Source organism: Orycteropus afer, unplaced genomic scaffold (genome assembly GCF_000298275.1).
Source record: "Orycteropus afer afer isolate SDZICR_OR568_19922 unplaced genomic scaffold, OryAfe1.0 scaffold00756, whole genome shotgun sequence".
Lineage (NCBI taxonomy): Eukaryota > Metazoa > Chordata > Mammalia > Tubulidentata > Orycteropodidae > Orycteropus > Orycteropus afer.
The window spans coordinates 183,875-202,295 of NW_006922343.1; the positions used below are offsets into that span (position 1 = coordinate 183,875).

General features: G+C 55.0%; 2 protein-coding genes across 2 annotated transcripts; one reads left to right on the plus strand and one right to left on the minus strand.

Annotated features, from left to right (window-relative positions):
* Positions 1–2,574: 2,574 nt before the first annotated feature.
* Positions 2,575–8,245, plus strand: PSMC3 (proteasome 26S subunit, ATPase 3). The gene is made up of 12 exons (XM_007957518.2): positions 2,575–2,652; positions 2,889–2,972; positions 3,513–3,638; positions 4,063–4,167; positions 4,264–4,326; positions 4,585–4,722; positions 5,117–5,260; positions 5,378–5,526; positions 6,427–6,523; positions 6,858–7,003; positions 7,936–8,017; positions 8,135–8,245. The coding sequence occupies exons 1-12, from the start codon at positions 2,587–2,589 to the stop codon at positions 8,243–8,245; spliced, it is 1,311 nt and encodes a 436-aa protein (XP_007955709.1). The 5' UTR covers positions 2,575–2,586.
* Positions 8,246–12,001: 3,756 nt separating this feature from the next.
* On the minus strand, positions 12,002–17,069 carry SLC39A13 (solute carrier family 39 member 13). Its single transcript, XM_007957520.1, has 9 exons — positions 16,769–17,069; positions 14,916–15,029; positions 14,481–14,605; positions 14,034–14,150; positions 13,802–13,891; positions 12,761–12,811; positions 12,425–12,557; positions 12,169–12,268; positions 12,002–12,077 (listed from the first exon to the last, which is right to left on the minus strand). The coding sequence occupies exons 1-9, from the start codon at positions 17,067–17,069 to the stop codon at positions 12,002–12,004; spliced, it is 1,107 nt and encodes a 368-aa protein (XP_007955711.1).
* Positions 17,070–18,421: the final 1,352 nt, after the last annotated feature.

Consider the following 18,421-nt stretch of genomic DNA (forward strand, 5'->3'; position numbering starts at 1 on the left):
GGCCTGTCTATTGTTTGCCTGAAAGGTGATTGCTAGTATTGGGTTCAGTTCCAGGACTGAAGGGTAGTATCTAAGGGCCATAGTCTCAAGGGTTCCACTAGTCTCTACCAGACCAAAAAGTCCAGTCTTTTTTTTTTTTTTTCTTCATTATTTTGAGTATGTTCTACATTTTTCTCCCACTCTCTACAGGAGCTTCAGTTGTGATCCTGATCAGAGCAGTCAGCAGTGGTAGCTGAGCACCATCTAATTCTCCTTATCTCAGGCTAGTGGAGGCTGTGATCAAATGGGCCTTCTTTTTTTTTTTTAATTTTATTTTTATTTGGGTGAAGATTTACAGAGTAAATTCACTTTTCATACAGCAGTTCACATATACTTTGTCTCTCATGTCATTGACCAAAATTTACAATGCAACAGCTCCCCTCCCACTTCCTCCCCATAGTTACTTCTTCCCAGTGACCATCCCTCCATACTCTCCTGCCCCCTGAGCTGTCTCCCTGTGCATAAGCAGCCCTTCCTTCTCCCATGATTGTTCTCTCCAGGGCGTGTGTCTACTTGAGGTAAATGTTTAACTCACATGCCTGTACTTTGTTTGGCTGGAAACTACAGGTGTGGGTTCAATTCCAGACCTGAAGGGCAGCTAGGGGCCATAGTCTCCGTGGTTCCACCAGGCTCTATTGGACCAGCAAACCTGGTTCCCACCTTCTTTTTTTTTTTTTTCCTCCAAATGATTTTGAGTTTTGTTCCACATTGTTCTCCCTCTTTATGCAGGATTTCCTACATCCCTTCCAAGTGGATGGCAGTGGTAGCTGGGCACCATCTAGTTCTTCTGGTCTCATAGTTGTATAGGTTGCAGAGCGGATGGTGTACCAGTCGCGAGGACTGATTGTTTCCATTAATTTTTGTTTTCTTCTTTCTTCTTGACGAGGAGAGACCCGTTGTTGCATCTAGATGGCAGCTTGCTAGCTTTTAAGATCCCAGTCGCTACTCGCCAAAGTAGGAGGTGGAACAGTGTTTTATATAGTATGTTATGCCAATTGAGCTTGATGTCCCCTGCGACTATGGTCCCAAGCCCACAGGATCAACTACTCGGTCCCTCTGGGTAGCTGGCTGTGACCAAGCAATGACCATAACCTTGCCCCTTGTCAGCTCTACTATACACCTGGGAATTCTGATCATTCACATGAACTTATAGGCCCATTGTCTGCCAACCCTATATATGATCTTGGATACACTCCCCATTTAGACATACCTAATTGTTTAGCCTGTCCACCTATCTATCTGTCCATATCCCATGTTTGCTTTCACTGACAACTCAGTACTGTATATGCAAAAGGGTTAATATTTGTTGTCTGTACTGCCCATGTACCTCTCTATGTCTTTCTCATCCTCAATGCTGCCATATTGGTCACTCACATTTGGTACATTGCAACCGGGCCTTCTTGACTTCTGTCAGACTATCCTGAAAAGTGGGAATTTGGGGTCAGCAGCCCCAGTCCTGACACCAACTCACTGAACAACCTCAGGCAAGTCATTTAACCTCCATGAGTCTCCATGTCCTTATCTAAAATTGAGAATGATAATTTAATTTGTCCACAGGGCAGGACTGTGGAGAGGATGGAATCAAATGCTAATGTCTGAGGAGGTGCTTTGTAGGTCTAAGCAAGCAACCACAAATGTTGTTATCTAAAGAAGTAAATTCCTGCCTTCCACTGCAGGAAGGAAAGAAAACCACTGGACAGATACTCACCAAGTTGGAGAGGATTTGCGATGGCTTGACTTAAAATATAAACATGTCTTACATGCAGTTCAGGGGTGGGAGACTCTGGGGCTCCTGCAGAGCAGCAAACAGATATAACAAATGAATCCTCTGAGCCTATGATCCAAAGAAATCTGCCCTACTCACTGAAGTTACTAACCATGGATAAGGAGAATAGACGATTGCAGACATGTCATAATGTTTTTAATTGTGGAGGCTGATGGTCAGTGGAGCTCTTTCCACGTGGGCAATTTCGTGGAGCCTGCTCTGAAGTTAGTAGCGATTTACCTCTTTACAACTGGTTAATGATTCTCTCTGGTAACCTTGAGTAGCCAGTTTGTAATTAAATAAACATTAAAAAAGTAAGGCCTGAGGTGGCATTTTTTTTTTTTTCTTCGCATACATCTTTCGCGTGTTGTTTATGGTTTGGGAGGCAGAGCCATTGTGTGACTTCCTAAATTCTTAGCAGGGCCAGACTGGGGTTGAAATCCCCCCTCGGGAAGTGTCCTTTCAGTTACGGGCCATATTGAAACTACATTTCCCAGGGGCCGTCGCAGCTACCGTATTTTCTGGCTCTCCTTCCGGTTTTACAGTCAGGCCCCTACCCAGGAGCTACGAGGGCGGGGTCTGTGGCCCTGACTTCGTCTTTTGAGTGGGAGAAGCAGATTCGTTGTTGCAACGCAGCCTGAGTTATTTCGGCCAAGTGTTCGGTGTTTCACGAGGAAAAGTCTGCCAGAAAGTGAGGGTCAGGCGTTAAGAAAGACATTAATCTCCCGCTGGGGCTCCTGCCCCGTCAGATCTTCGGCCCTCTCCTGCAGGAAGTGAATCTGATGCCGGAACTCAATGATCCAGTGACTCGGCAGGATAAGATGGCGACCGTGTGGGATGAGGCTGAGGTGGGCGTTGGGAGAGCTGGGGGTCCCGGAGCCGGGGCAGCGGAGGAAGGGCGAAAATGTCAGACTGGTCGGCCTGGTCCCAGGAAGGGGGCCGCTTGGGATTTGGGCAGGGATGTGAAGAAGGAGGCTCCCTCCCTTGTCTCGGTTTTATTGGCGGGGAAGCGGGCAGTGAGCGGGCTCGGAGAACACGAGATGCAGTCTGAGTGAAAACAATACATATTTTTTTTCCTAAACAGCAAGATGGAATCGGGGAGGAGGTACTCAAAATGTCCACGGAAGAGATCATTCAGCGCACGCGGCTGCTGGACAGTGAGATCAAGGTGGGCGCGCGGTCGCTGTCGCGGTGGTGGAGCCCCCGCAGGGCAGGCCTGGGGACCTCAGCCACCTCTACATCGTTCTTAGTCCACTAGCTCTCTCCTCGCTCCCCAGAAAAGACAAGGCAAAACTGAGTTTGAAATGGGGGAGGAAGGAAGAGTGAAGGGACAGGGGGCGGGACACTAATCACCAGACTCCCCTTCCCGGAGAATTCTTACATGTTCATCTCAGGAGTCCTTCCGGTATTAGCGTCCTCATTTTACAGGTGAGGGACCTGATGCCCAGGGAGGTTTTCAACTGTGCCGACATGCCCAGCTCTTAATAGGAGGCGAACTTAAACCTATTTGTTTGACTGGAAGGCCTGGTCTTTCCACTTCACCAGGTTTCCACACTGTTTGGACCTCTGCCGGATGAGGCTTAGTCTTCTGGGAGCCGGGGGAAGGAAGTAGGGAAAGGTCCCTTGGGCAGCCAGGACCTCATCGGTTGCAGGGTCCTAGGACAAACAGAGTGGAGCTGAACGTTTCCTGCACTCCCCTTCATACCAGATCATGAAGAGCGAAGTGTTGCGAGTCACCCACGAGCTCCAGGCCATGAAAGACAAGATCAAAGAGAACAGTGAGAAAATCAAAGTGAACAAGACCTTGCCATACCTCGTCTCCAACGTCATCGAGGTGTGTGTGTATGTGGAGGGGAAGAGGGGGTCAAGGGGGCTTGAGGACAGCCCAGGGTAGGGCCACTGGAGAAAGAGTGGATAACGGTTTGGGGCGCAGATTGTATGTTAGAGCTGTACGTCCTGTGGCCCCCTCCCTAGTCCGTACTTCCAGAAAGACCCTGGAAGCCTCATGTCTCCCTCTTCTGCTGTATTTCTCTTTCTCCGGAGTGGGTGAGCTCTATGCAGAGAAACAGTTCCTAAACAGAGGTCTTGTCAGTCTCCTGGCTTATCAGCTGCACCTTTGCTGGGCTCAGAGCTAGACTGAGAAGTGAGGAAGGGATGGCCAGCGAGTGCTGGGAGTTGTCTTTGTCCAGGAAGCACTGGGCTGTGAGGATACAGGACGCTGAGCAGGGCCTCTTGATGCGAACATTTTCCCTTGTCAGCTGCTAGATGTTGATCCCAACGACCAAGAGGAGGATGGTGCCAATATCGACCTGGATTCCCAGAGGAAAGGCAAGTGTGCAGTGATCAAAACCTCTACACGACAGGTAAAGCTGCCTCAACAATGGGGGATCACTAAGAAGGGTGAGGGGATGCTGTGGGAGGGATAGTAATGGATATTGTACCCGGTATCTTCCCTACAGACGTACTTTTTGCCTGTTATTGGATTGGTGGATGCTGAAAAGCTGAAGCCAGGAGACCTGGTGGTGAGTGGTGCCTGTGCCCAGGTGGGGCTTTTCCAGAGAGGTTTTTCCCACTGACTAGCTGAGCCTTTGCCTCAGCCCCCAGATCACATAGGCCCTGAATCTCAGCAGAGCAGCCCCAAGAGTCTGGGACCTGTCCTGTTCCTTGCTGCTTGTTTTGCCCAGTTCTGTGTCTTTCCTTTCACTCTACATAAGCTTTTCACCTGCCACCTAGGTAGGACTTGAGCTTGGATAGTTCTGAAGGCTTTATCCTGTTCCTAGGGTGTGAACAAAGACTCCTATCTAATCCTGGAGACCCTGCCCACAGAGTATGATTCAAGAGTAAAGGCCATGGAGGTGGACGAGAGACCCACAGAGCAATACAGTGATATTGGGGGCCTGGACAAGCAGATTCAGGAGGTGAGGGAGGCAAAAGCCTTTAATTTCTTTTGTTTCATTGATCAGAGCGCTTATGTGCTTTAGTATGCCTTTTGTCTTCAGAGCATTCTAGGGAGGAAAGGAGGCATGCCATGTAGCAGGTTAGTTGACTGAAGTCTAGAGAGATTGAATGACCTGCCCAGGGGCACAAAAAATTAGGGCTGGAACCAAGACTATAGCTCGGTGTCTTTAGACTTCCTTCTGAGAGGCCATAGCCAGCCCCCCATGGGGGTGGGTGGTCTACTGTGTCATGAAATAGGGAAAAGGGAGGGTAGTGTCTCTAAATTGGTGTAGGAGGGTTGCGGATTGGGGTTAACATCAAGGGTTGGGCTGTAGGAGCTCTCAGGGCTTCACTCTCCTCACCTAATCTTGGCAGCTGGTGGAGGCCATTGTCCTGCCAATGAACCACAAGGAGAAGTTTGAGAACTTGGGGATCCAGCCTCCCAAAGGTGTGCTGATGTATGGGCCCCCAGGCACAGGGAAGACCCTTCTGGCTCGGGCCTGTGCTGCACAGACTAAGGTGAGTGCTTTAGGAGGAATAAGGAGGAAATGGGCAGAGCTGAAGCTCTACTAGGTGGGCTCAAAGGGGGGTCTCCGGGTCCCTTTGGCCTTACCCCACCACTCCCTCCCCTCCCAGGCCACTTTCCTGAAGCTGGCTGGCCCCCAGCTGGTGCAAATGTTCATTGGAGATGGTGCCAAGCTGGTCCGGGATGCCTTTGCCCTGGCCAAGGAGAAAGCTCCATCCATCATCTTCATTGACGAGCTGGATGCCATCGGCACCAAGCGGTGAGGGAGTGTTGGGCACCACTAATGAGGTTCCTATAGCAGGAGGGCTTGGATTCCCCACTGTTCCAAACTCCAGCTCTTCCCCCCTCCACTGGGACAGTGGCTGCTCTGTTCTTCTAGTTCTACTAACTGGGCTTCCTGATTTCTTCTGACCATCCATTTTCCTTATAGCTGCCAACATGCTCTTTGCAAAACAAGTCTGGTCACTTGATTCATGCCCCCACAGTCCTCCACACAAACAGATGCTGTTAAACCTTTCCTTGGCCTCCTCATTGCTCCTTCAGAGAAATACTGACCTAGCTAGAGATTGCAAGGCCCCACATGTAAGCTGCCCCTGCCAGCCTCTGGCCTCATCCTACACACACACTTCTTCCCCCTCCTGGTTTTTAGGCTGACTCTAGCTCTCTGGCAGGAGGAATTTTGTACCTACTTTTTCCTTTCTAGAATGTGCTTTTCCTTTTCCTCCGTTTTCCATTGGTTGGTTGTCTGCCATTGTCTTTTTGGCCTCAGCCTTCAATGTGTTTTCAGCCTAAGGGACACTTCCTCAGGGATGCCCACCTACACTCTCCCAGCCTCACACAGTGTCCCATGTCTGGGCCTGATTGCCGTATTTCCAAAGCCTGGTGCAGTATGCAGTCATGTTCATCAGGTAACAGCTGGTAGTGGCTGTTTTTGCTGTCTGTTGTATCCTCAGCATGACATCTGAACAGGAGTCTCTTCAGTTGAATGTTGCCACCAACAATTCTCCGCACCTTTCATGTGCCCGTCTGTAGACCAGAGGGCCCCATTGAGTGAGACGTTTCCCTGCCCTGGGCAGGTTGGGTTAGGCTTCCTGTGAATGGAGAAGGGGGCCAGCTGTGCCCAAGCTGTTCTCACTGTGTCTCGGCCTCCTGTGTGCAGCTTTGACAGTGAGAAGGCTGGGGACCGGGAGGTCCAGAGGACAATGCTGGAGCTTCTGAACCAGCTGGATGGGTTCCAGCCCAACACCCAAGTAAAAGTGAGTATTATCAAGGCTCCTCAGAGGGTTGCCCAGTTAGTATGCAGTAGACCAAGAATGGGAGTTCAGGTCTGCCGTTAACATTTGACTGCTGACCAGAAGGCTGGAGGTTCAAACCCACCAGCCACTACTCAGAAGGAAGATTGGGTAATCTACTTCCGTAGAAATTCTGCCTCGGAAACCCAAGGAGGGGTCGCTGTGAGTCGCAGTTGACTCGAAGGCAGTGAGTTTGGTTTTTATTTTGTTCCTGCGCCCACACCCATCCTCTGCCTTTTATGACTGTGCCTGCGTATGATCCCCTTCTTCAGTTAAGGGTGCCGCTCTTCTTCCTCAGGTCATTGCAGCCACTAACAGGGTGGACATCCTGGACCCCGCCCTGCTCCGCTCAGGTCGTCTGGACCGCAAGATCGAGTTCCCAATGCCCAATGAAGAGGCCCGGGCCAGAATCATGCAGATCCACTCCCGGAAGATGAATGTCAGGTGAGCTAAGAGGAGCCAGGACCTGAGGGACAGCTTTGGCAATGGTTGGTCTCCGTTTCTCCTCTTTGTATGCAGCTTCCCCCAGGCTTCTGCAACACTCTCCCACCACTCACACCTCCACTTCTCCCCGGTTTTCCAAAATAGAATTGTGCGGAGGCCCAGGCCTAATTCTTGGGGGCCTCTGCTCCTTAGAGTCTGCTCCTAACCCTCCATGACCCAAGGGCAAGGCCAGAGGCCCTTGAGCCCTCCCCCAGCAGATGAACTCAGCCCAAGAGTAGCCCAGAGAATCCAGCCAGAGGCCAGATGGACCTGGGATCAGATCTCTGCAACCTGCTGCAGGGGGCATAACCTCCCTAAGCCTCAGCTTTATCATCTGAAACTTGGGGTTACAGCACCAACCTCATGGGGTTTTGGTAATTACATGTGCCCTCAGCACTCACTGGCTTGGTGCTTATAGCAAACAGTGGTGGCTATGTGGCACCAATATAGGATCCGCTCTAACGGAGTGGAGGCGACCATCTTTTGTCTCACAATCCTCTGTTCCCCTGCCTGTGGCAAAGCCAGTCCCTAAAGAAGTGGATGCAGATTTCTGGTGGTGTAGTACCCGAGGCATTTGGCTGCTAACCAGAAGGTTGGCAGTTCAAACCCACCAGCCACTCCATGGAAGGAAGACTGGGCAATCTACTTCTGTAAAGATTTACTGCCTTAGAAATCCAGAGGGGGGTCACTATGAATCGGAATTGACTTGATGGCAGTGAGTTTGGTTTGGTTTTTGGAGTTCAAGAGACAAGAGATCATGGTCAAAGTCGCTTTAACCTGCTCCATCTTGTATAGTGGGTAAGGTCACAGGGTGAGTTGACCTTGCTTCTTCTCCTTACCATCACCATAGTGACTGAGCCCTGTGGGGCTCCTTTCCCTGTTCTCTTCCCTAGTCCTGATGTCAACTATGAGGAGCTGGCCCGCTGCACAGATGACTTCAATGGGGCCCAGTGCAAGGCCGTGTGTGTGGAGGCGGTGAGTAGCTGGTGGAGTGGGTGAATGTTTGTCTTCTTACCTCTTTCCCTGGACTCGACAGGCCATTTGCCTGAGGCCTCTGGGAGGCACCCTACACCCTGTGTGTCGTGGTTGCAGGGCATGATCGCGCTACGCCGGGGTGCCACAGAGCTCACCCATGAAGACTACATGGAGGGCATCCTGGAGGTGCAAGCCAAGAAAAAAGCCAACCTGCAATACTACGCCTAGCGAGGCTGCCCACTGGACTGCTCCCTGGTCTCTGCCTGGTTAAAATTAGTAATAAAAGATGGTTTTCGGGACCCTGCCATCTGTCCATCTTGTCTGACCTGGGTTTGAGGTAGAGGAGTGGGACCTTATGTGGGAGGCCCCTGAGCCACCCATAGGCCAAACCAGTTGTCAGGGTGGACCCTTTGGGAGGGATGGGCATGGTGCTGCAGCTGTTGTTTGGGGTCTTTAGCCTGTTCCTTCCTCACTCCCCTCCCCCATCGCCCACGTCTCTGAGCTGTTAAGAGGCTTGTCATCTGCTACTTGAATGCGGGGCCGAAAGAGAAGCCCACCTCTTTCCCTTTTGCATTTGGGGCTCTGGTCCCACTAGTCCTTGCTCTGTGAAGTTCTTCCTTGTTGCCTAGGCCCCTGAGCCTTCTGTTCTCGGTGTGTCCCCGGCTCTTGGCCCATTGCTTTTGGCTGGAAAATGAGCCTGAGTAAGATCTGCTGTGAGGCAGACCCCTTCTAGGCCTCATCTTCCATCATGCTGTGTTCTCTTGCCTATTCCCAGTCCTGCCATCTGCCCCCCACTCTCTGCCAGGCCCCCCCAGTCTCCCACCCCCCCAGCTTTCAGCTCTGCGCACCTCACACCTGAGCTGGCTGTTGAGGCTCCGCTGGGCCACGTGCTGTACATGTTTACACAGGCTCCTATTTAGTTATGAGAATAACCAGGAGGAACCCATTTCATAGCGAGTTTAAGCAGCTGGGCCAGGGCTCCAGCACTATCACCAGTTGCCGTTGAGTTGATTCTGACTCCTGGTGACCCCATGCATGTCGGAGGAGAACTTGCTCCATAGGGTTTTCATTGGGTGGTTTTTGGGAAGTAACACCAGGCCATTTTTCCGAGGCTTCTCTGGGTGGACTCAACCCTCCAACCTTTTGGCTGCTGACTGTGTGCACCACCCATGGACTCTGGGCCAAGATGACACAATTAGTAAATGGCACTGCTCGGATTCAAACCCAGGACGAAGAATAGAGTCTTTGTGCTGTCTTGCCAGGGCCCCTGGTAGCCACCTACCGGCCTTTCAGAACTCCCATCAGCTCTTACACCCTCTGGTAAAAGCCTGTACCCTCCTCCCTCTCTTTCCCCTCTCCTAAGTGGATATGACACTGCCGTCGGCTGTCCCAGCCTCTGCCTGGAAGCTCTGCTGCCTCTCCAGCTGATTCCTGTGGTCTCTTGCCTCCCTGGTGTCCCTGTGACCTGGCTGCCCATACTACTCGCTCTCTCCTTGGGAGTCCCATTGACTTCCCACCATCCTCCTTGAAAGGCCCAGCAGTACAATCTGCGGTGCCCTACTTCTGTCCCCTGCCCTGAGCTCAGCTACCTCCTTTGCCCTCTCTCCTATGTTCCCTCTTCTCTCCTAACCAGATAGGGTGCTCACTTCCTCCCAACCATGGCCCTGGAATATGGATCAAACTGCAGTTCCTGCCCCCCTTCACCATGCCATGGCTTCCTTACCTATGAGATGGGCCACACTGCTTCCTTCCTGGGGCTGAGTGTGAGTGTCTGCCACCCAGGAGGGGCCCTGGGCACCTGCTGAGATGAGGGTGGGCTGGCACTGATGGCTCTGGAGGCCAGGACCTTGAGATGACACAGTTTTCCTGAGTATTTCACAACCAGGTGAAAAAACTCACTGCTGTCGAGTGAGATCCGACTCAGTGACCCCCCCTCCTTGGGTTTCCGAGGTGGTATCTCTACGGAAGTAGATTGCTCAACCTTCTTTCTGAGGAGCAGCTGGTGGGTTTGAACCACCAGCCTTCCGGTTAGCTGTTGGATGCCTTAGGTACTGTGCCACCAGAGTGAAGCAGGTATTTATGTCCCTCCTCTGTTCTGTGGGTGAGAGTACTGAGGATGTGGCAGATCTGGGCTTGCCACCCCTCCTGTACCAGACTCCACGGCCCTGCTGCTCTTGGCCCGCTGGCTCTGGAAGGTGTCCTGGTTGGCGTGGAGATGAGAGAGTAGGACATGACTTCACCCTTCTGTGAGTTACCAGTGCAGCACTGTGGGGAGCAGCGCCCCCCGGTGCCTGGTGCCTTTACCCCCAGCGTGGAGGAGAGGGAGCTGGCTTAGATCATATTCCTTTTTTAAGTAATAATTTCATCAAAGCCAAACCTGGACATAATGTTGGGAGTGGGGCTTCCTTCCTGATTCATTACCAGGTCGTGTGGTGAGGGGAGCCCCAGCAGTTAGTTCTTTAGAACACTCTGAAAGTGGTGAGGGGCTAAACTGGCATATTGCCAGGTGTATAGTGCGTGCTCAGCCATCATTGGGCTAAAGAGCTGTTAAAGCAGGCCACAGGAACGATGCTATAACCTTTAAGGATCTCTAGTGGTATAGTGGTTAAAGCAATTTGGCTGCTAACCCAAAAGGTCAGTGGTTCAAACCCACCAGCCTCTCCTGCGGTAGAAAGATGCAGTCCGCTTCCATAAAGATTTATAGTCTTGGAAACCCAATGGAGGTTGCTGTGAGTTGGAATCGACTCAGTAGCAGTGAGTTTGGTTTGGTTTTCTCCTGTGTTGCGCTCTAGGAGTAGGGATGACTGGAGATGGAGGGGGTAGCCAACCAGGGCAGAGGCCCTGAGGTGGCCTGAAGCTGAAGGTGGGGAAATAGCTGACCTGGCAGCTGTGTGTACAGGGTGGCCACGGCACCCAGGAGGGCTTGTGTGAACATAGAATCTGTGTGCAGAACAGAGAGGCCGCCAGCTTGTAGATGAGCTTTATTTCCATCTTGTCTATAGAACAAGTTATTTACAAACAGTTCCAGCAGAATCGCTGTAAACCCAGACCCTCTCAACCGCCACTTCTCCAAACAGCCACTGGTGAGCGGCAGCGCTTGAGCCGGGCCGTGAGCGGGCCAGCTGAGTACCTGGGCGCCAGCCAAGGGAAATAGCTGGGGATTATGGCTTCAGCATTCTCCCAGAGCACATTCCTGAGCGCTGACAAAAGGGGCCCTTGCCGCCCCCACCTCGCCCAGCCCCAAAGGGAAAGGCGAAGGGGCCCCGAGCGAGGGGTAGGCACACTCTCCCTGCTCCCAGAGTCGCTGGCAGAGACATCCCTGAGCCAGACTGTGAGGCCTTGGCCTGGGTTGCTCACTGCCCTGCAGGCTGCCGTTTGGCAAGAGCTGTCGGTGCTGCCGGGGAGCACCCGCTGAGGACCAGGAGCTGGCCCACGGGGCGGGGGGACAGCCCTAGGAACAGGCCTTGGAAGCACCTCCCCGCCCGGTGCTGGAGGGGTGTGGCTGTCAGTGCTGAGTAGTGTTGGAGGTTCACAGGAGCAGCTGCCCCTCTCTAGCCCTCAGGGAAAGGGCCTTGGAGGGGGTGAAGGGAGGGCCAGGAACCTGAGGAGCTGCCCAGCCTGGACCCCAAGGTCCAGGGTCCCAAGGGCCCAGCTTTGGGGCTCCCTGCCTAAGATCCTGATGGGGAGAGGCCTCTGCTTGGGACCAGGGCTGCTGCTGTTCACCACTCGCTCCGGGAGGTGATGAGGATGGGTGGTAAGGCAGGAAGCCCTGGCATGGCCCTGGGCCCAGCACCCAAGGGCTCACAGTATTGGTCTCACACACACACCTCCACAGGCCACATGGACACATCACACCCCCACCCTCCCTCCTGTCTGGTCGGGGGTGTATCCTGTCTCACGTGCATTCGCCCTCTGCCTCTCACACATGGTCACAGAATGAATCCCAGTCTCTTATTGCTGTGGGGGTGGGGACGGCTGGCATGGCTACTCCACGAAGAGCGAGAACAGCACCATGACCACGATGCCCGCGCAGAGCAGAAGCACTTGCTGCAGGGAGTGCCTGTGGGGACGGGCTGGTCAGGGAGAGGCCAGTGCCCCTCCTTCCTGAGCATCTGAGGGTCCTGCCAGGACAGGCCCGGGGCGTCACTCACCAGGGGTCGTCTTCTTCCAGGAGGTCTGGCAGCACATTCACCAGAGCGATGTAGAGGAAGCCCCCAGAGGTGAAGGGCAGGATCCAGGCCACAGTCTCCTCTGCAGTGGGAGGAGGACGCCCGCTGGCTGGGAGCCCGGGGAGCTGTATGATCCCACCCCTCCCGCAGGGCAGACGGGGGCCAGTAGGGCAGCCACGTCTGGAGTTGGGGTCCCTCTGCTGCCGCCACCTGCTGCCACCACCCCCCACGCCCGTACCTACGCCCTTGGGAGACTGCGTACAGATGGCGAAGCAGGCGCCCAGAAGGCCCCCCAGTGCCGTCGAGAGCTGCAGCTTGGCTGCGCTCCATCGGTCAAAGCCAGCCCGGAGCAAGATGGCAAAGTCGCCCACCTGAGGGGAGGTCCGGGGGTTCACTCAGCCCCAGCTGGGCCCGGACCCCTGTGCGTCTCAGGCATGACCCCACACCCAGTCCCCTGCCCACATCCCATCACCTGGGACCCAGTCCTGAGGAGGTTCCAGGATGACAATGCAGTCCACCCGCTGTCGCCAGACGGTCCCACCCTCCAATCCTCCCCCACGCTCTAGGCACTCACCTCATGGGGGATCTCATGCAGGAGAATGGCCATGGTTGTCAGGAGCCCGATCTGCGGGGAGGGAGCCTGAGTTGGTGGAGGTCTGTGCTGGGGGCCTGCACACTCACTATAGACACTCAGCTCTGAGCTGAGTTCCCAGAGTTTGCTCTGGGCTGGACATTGCATTGGCTGCTGGGAATATAGCAGTGAGTAAAAGAAGGAACCCTCCCTCATGATGTTTACAGCTGGAGGGCAGACACCGGACTGAGCAAATGCACAAAGATGTACGATTACAGACTGGATGCTGGGCATGAATACCAGGAGCCCTGATTTATATGCAAGAGCTCTGGTGGCGTAGTGGGCAAGGCATTTGCCTGCTAACCAGAAGATCAGTGGTTCAAACCCACCAGGTGCTCCTTGAGAGGAAGACAAAGCAATCTACTTCCATAAAGATTTACAGCTTTGGACCTAATGGGGGTTGCTATGAGTCAGAATCGACTCAATGGCAGTGGGTTGGGTTTGGGTTAATTTACATGACGTCAGCAAAGGCCTCACTGAGGAAACACAATGCAAGGTCTGCAGGATGAGGAGCCAGCTGTCTGAGTGGGCGACAGAGCAGTCCAGGCGGAGTGCCAGAGTGAGGTGGAGGCTGTGAGGAGGGCAGGAGCAAGGCCAGGTCAAGAGCGGGAGACCGAGTGGGAGAGCAATGCAGAGAGGCTGGAGCAGAGAAGAGGCATCTAGAAGCTGACAGGGGCCGACCCCACCAGTCTGGCAGGTTCCGTGGATTCTGGAAAGCCATGAAGGGTGACCCGCAAGGAATGGGTGATCCCACACCACCAGACCAGGGCTTAGACAAAAGATGGAGCCAGAAGACCGACAAGGAGGCTGTGGCAGTGTCTGGGAGGCAGAAAGACGGAGGGCCTTAGGTGAGGGTACTGACAATGGAGGGAGAAAGTAGGTAGACTGGAGATATACTCTGGAGGTAGATCTAGCTGGTCAACACAGGTACCAGCGTTCCCACTGGCAATGCCTGGCACCCCACCTACCCCAATCTCCACTCACCTTCTTGCTCACAAGGAAGCTGGCAGCCACAGCCAGCCCATGAGTGAAGTTGTCTATGGTGTTGGCCAGCAGGTTGAGATAGCCACTAACCTGGATGAGGGGAGACAGCTCGGCTGAGGCGGGTAGGCAGGGCCAGGCAGAGAGGGCTGAGCCAGGAAGGAAGGGCAGAGCTGGGCCAACCATGCAGGGTGGGGCAGCTGTAGGAGGAGGGCATCCTTAGTGGGCCACTCACTTTGATGCTTCGGACCACAGTGCACAGGCCGGACTCCGCAGCTGGCTGGGCCAGACAGCGGCCTCCATTGAGTGTAGGGGCAGCAGCAGTAGCAGCCATGGGGTCTTTGCTGGGGACCTAGGTCCAGGAGGAGGAAGAGGTGGCATTAGATGCCCCCAATCCAGCCAGGGTAGTGATAAAAGAGTAGACAGACAGACAGACAAAGAACACACACTTTCTCTGGCTAGACTTCTCTGTAGCTGGATGCCCCCGACGCGACAGCCTCTATGCCCACACTGCTGCTTCTATCAGTCCATCAGCATACGTTACAGCAGGCACTGCTGCTATCACTGCCCAGATCCTCCCAAAGGAGTTGGCCCAGTGTCCCAGAGCTCCCAGGGAAGAGGGCCAAGAGACCCTCTTTCCAGGGCTCAGCTCAAATCCCCAGGCCCTGGGCTTAGGGCTCACCTGGCTGGGCCCCTCCTTCTCCTTACTGTCCAGGAACATCTTCTCCAACACCAGGAAGGTCAGGAAGCCAGCAATGACCCACAGCCCCAGTTGCTGCTGCTGTTGCAGGCGCTGCCCCTCACCGCCTGCAGGGATGGAACTGTCAGGCCAAGCCAGGGCCAAAGAAGTGGAGGCCACCTGCATTAGAACCTAGTCCAGGGCAGTGACGGGAGCCACAGGCAGGGCTGGGTGGAGGGGCCTCTGGGCTCCAGGGATCCTCACAGGGGCCAGGGTGCTTGGACCAGGACCACGACCCTCCCTCTATGGCAAGATCCCGCCAGATGCCCAGAGCCCCTCCCCCAGTCATTGGTGGTGCAGGCAGAGCCTGGGCAGCCCTGGGTATGGGCACCAGCTCCCCCTCCTGCCCACCTGCCCCAGGGCTTTGGCCTCACTCACCGGGGTTGGCGCTGCATGTGTAGGCCCATGCCTCGGGCAGCAGGTGCAGGAACACATTGCCCAAGAGACCCCCCAAGGCGAAGCTGAGCAGTTGCTTCAGGCGCCGGGCCCCGGCTGCAAGGCAGAGATTGGGCCCAGGGGCTGATCCACCGCTAGAGCCTGGCCCAGCCTCTGTCCCACCCAGCTCACTGGGCTCTCTCTGTTGTCCCCACCAGACTGTAAGCCTCTGGAAGAAGCTGCAGCTCTCCCTAGCTTGCCCACCCTCCAGGCCAGCAAGGGCCCTGTGCTCAGCAGGCACACACCATGACCTCCTGGATGGCCTGGCACCACGGGGAAGAGCCTGGGCTTTGGAGCCTCATGGGCTCCTCAGTTGACCTGCTGGGGACCTTGGGGAGAGAACTGCTGAGACTCAGTTTCCCCTTCTACAAACTGGGGATAACTTTATCTCTTGAACAGGGGTCTTGTGGGAATGAAATGAGCCAGTGCCCATTAAATGGGAACCTTCCTCTCACCAGCCACTCTTCTCTCAGGAAAGTAGCAGAGATTCATTTGTGGACTTGTGCAAACTTGTAGCATCCAGAGGTGGAAGTGCACTAAGAGGACCAAGTCCAGCGCCATGTTTGGATAGAGAAATTGAGGCCCGAGGGCAAAGGCAGCTTAGTGGTGGGGTGGGGACTCAGGGGAAGCTGCTGCTTCCAGGCTGGGCAGCCCGAGGCTGCTCAAAGAACCTCTCTGTGCCTGTGCCCCATCCCCCCTAAAATGGAGCTAGCAATCCGAGTCCTCCCTACCCTGACCTCCAGGGCTGCTCTGAGAAGCGTGTGAGCTGGCACCCAGGGTCCTCGGCATGACAGCAGGCCCCTCGGGGCTCGGATCACAGCTGTCCCAGCCCTGAGCCCAGCACCTGGCTTGGAGGAGCTGCTCCAAGTAACAAGTAACCTTGTGCTATGTGAGTGTTCCTGGGCCTGGGGCAGCACAGCCCCTGGGTGCTTGTTACAGATCCCTGAGGCCACAGTCCAGACCTACTATGTCACACTCCTGGACTAGAGCCCATGTGGCTTGGCATCCATATTTCCAACCTCTATCTATACTGCTTCTTGGTGAATGTTTGTTGACAGAAAGGACCTATAAACGCACAAAGGAATGACCAAGTGGCCAGGACACACCCTGGTCTCACGGGTCCAGAGTAAGGAATTCGATTCTATCCCTGTTCTCCATCGCACACACTGTAACCCAGGACGAGAGACTCCAGGTCTCCCGGAACAGCAGCAGCATGCTTCCCATACTGCTGGCCACCTGAGCATCAGAAGAGGGCCACCCCCTGTGGTAGCTGTTTGTGCGTCGACTTGGCTGGGCCTGGCTGAGTGGCTGGGCAGCTGGGTAGTTATTCTCCATAGTGAGACTGGCAATTAACTCCATGGTGGAATCTATTGGAGCAGCTGAGTAGCTGCTTTAGGGATGTGGGCTGCTTCCAGGAGGTAAGAAACAACTTTGAGGAAGGTCTCCAGCTTATGGCACGCTTGAAGTTCGCATGTACCCAAGTCACTGGGACTTTCAATGGACTTGAATCAGTGGCTTGCCATGTTGTTTGGTAACACTGCAACTGTGCCTATTTACTTGTCGACCTTGGGCTTGTCAGCCTCAGCAGCCAGCGGCTGTCTGAGCGAAGAAAAACCTCTAGCTGGGAGCAAGAGACAGAGCTGAAGCCCAAGGCTTTCACCCAGCCCCTAGAGCCTGGCACTTTGAACTCGGACTTAGAGCCTCCCAACTGTTAGAGAATAACCTCCTGTTTGTTAAGGCCATCCCATTTGTGGTATATTCCCCTCAGTGCAGCATGAGGTAACCAAAACACCCACCTTCTGAGCGCAGTGTAGTCCCCATCTCCAGGGGAATGACAAGCAAGGGGAAGACCCCACTGAGCCCCACTATGAGTGAGCCCAGGAGGGAGCAGATCCAGGTATCCAGCCTCTCCCCACTCAGCAGGGCCCCCCAGGACTCGCTCTCCTTGCTGTCCAGGCGACAGGCTGCTGCGGCCCCGCGGCTCCAGAGGGCTGGCTGAGAACTCCCAGCCCCTCCCAGGAGCTCCAGGACAAGAGCAGCGAGGAACAACAGCCTCCGGCCCGCCATACCACAGCCAGGGCAGGGGCATCCAGGCATGCCACGTGCTGAAAAACACAAAAGGCACTTAGGTCGGCTGCCACCCTTGGCCAGGCACCTGCTTAGGAAAAGTGGCATCTCCTGTTTGCCTCGCCCAGGGGCACCTGCGGATCCAAATGGTGGACGAACAGAGCAAAGGGGCTCTGTTCCTCCACACCTACTCCCAAGGACCACACAATTTTTCCTTCAGAGCCTGCTCCAGACGGTGTGTCAGCATGCCCGCCTGAGGCTAAACTTTCCCTAATGACAGGGTGAGGCGCTGGCTGGGTTCTTCTCAGCTACCGGCTGGCCCAGCCTAGCTGGGTGTTTCTGGTTGCCAGAGGTGGCTTGGCTGCTAGGATGTACCCTGGTGAGGACACTCCAGGGATGGAGGGCAGCACTGTCCAGGTTGATGGGGCGGCATTAGGCGGTGCAAGTGGGGAAACCGAGCAGCTGAGCTAGGGGGCAGGACCATGAAAGCTTCCAGTTAGGAAATAAGCCAATGTCCCCGGGGCAGGGAGAAAGACAGGACCGAAAGGATCCTTCAGCCAGCGGATGCCTCACAGGTGTGCAGGGCACAGGAGACCTGCGGTTATCATTCTGCTCTGCACTTCCAACTGTGACTTCGGGGGAGACCCTGAGCCCCCTCTCTGAGTATAGGGATACAGCATCGCCTCCCTCAGTGTCAAGATGAGCTTGATAATTCAGGCAGGAGGAGGCTGGGAGAAGCCCTCCTTATGCTGGGGGAGGCCGGGCAGCACCCCCAGCGGGAACGTGCCAGCCAGCAGCGGATCACAAGGAGCGGGAAGTGAGTCAACCAAGCGAGGAGTGCAGTATGGAAACTCAGGCATGAGGTTTAAAGGCGGTTCTGCCCGGCCTCAGGCTGCTGTGACCTTGAGCTGGTGAGGTCCCTGCCTCAGTTTCCTAATCTCCCGGTGGAGGGTGAGAGGGAAAGAAAGCCGCTGCCCAGAGCCCATCTTCCCAGAAAGGATGCCCAGGTCTGGGACCTCCAGGCCTTCCTGGAGACCCTGATTAAATTAGCTGGGGACCAGAGTTGGGACGGGCGAGACGGGTCCCGCATTGGTGTGGGGACCCCAGGTTTGGGAGAGAAGAGCGCCCTAACAGAGGTGACGGAAAGGAGAACGCAGGAGAGAAGGGGTAGCGAGGGCGCCAGGGAGCAGGGCAGAGACGGCGGCGGGAGCGAGGGAGAGATGGGGAGCCAAGTGTGGGCGACAGGAGAGAAGATCCCGAGGGAGGCAAGTTTCACTCTGCGCTCGGGGCGAGCAGCCGGGACTGGCCGGGGGCTGGCCGGGTCGGTCCGGCCCGGGCCGCGGGCCCCAGGCTCGGGCGGTTACTCACCGTGCGGCGGCGGC

Coding starts and splice junctions, on each gene's coding strand:
- SLC39A13 (XM_007957520.1), bottom strand. CDS start 17,069: ATGCCTGGATGCCCCTGCCCTGGCTGTGGTATGGCGGGCCGGAGGCTG. Junction 15,030..16,768: donor GACTACACTGCGCTCAGAAG/GTGGGTGTTTTG, acceptor TCTGCCTTGCAG/CCGGGGCCCGGCGCCTGAAG. Junction 14,606..14,915: donor CACATGCAGCGCCAACCCCG/GTGAGTGAGGCC, acceptor CCATCCCTGCAG/GCGGTGAGGGGCAGCGCCTG.
- PSMC3 (XM_007957518.2), top strand. CDS start 2,587: ATGCCGGAACTCAATGATCCAGTGACTCGGCAGGATAAGATGGCGACC. Junction 2,973..3,512: donor TGCTGGACAGTGAGATCAAG/GTGGGCGCGCGG, acceptor CCTTCATACCAG/ATCATGAAGAGCGAAGTGTT. Junction 4,327..4,584: donor TGAAGCCAGGAGACCTGGTG/GTGAGTGGTGCC, acceptor TCCTGTTCCTAG/GGTGTGAACAAAGACTCCTA.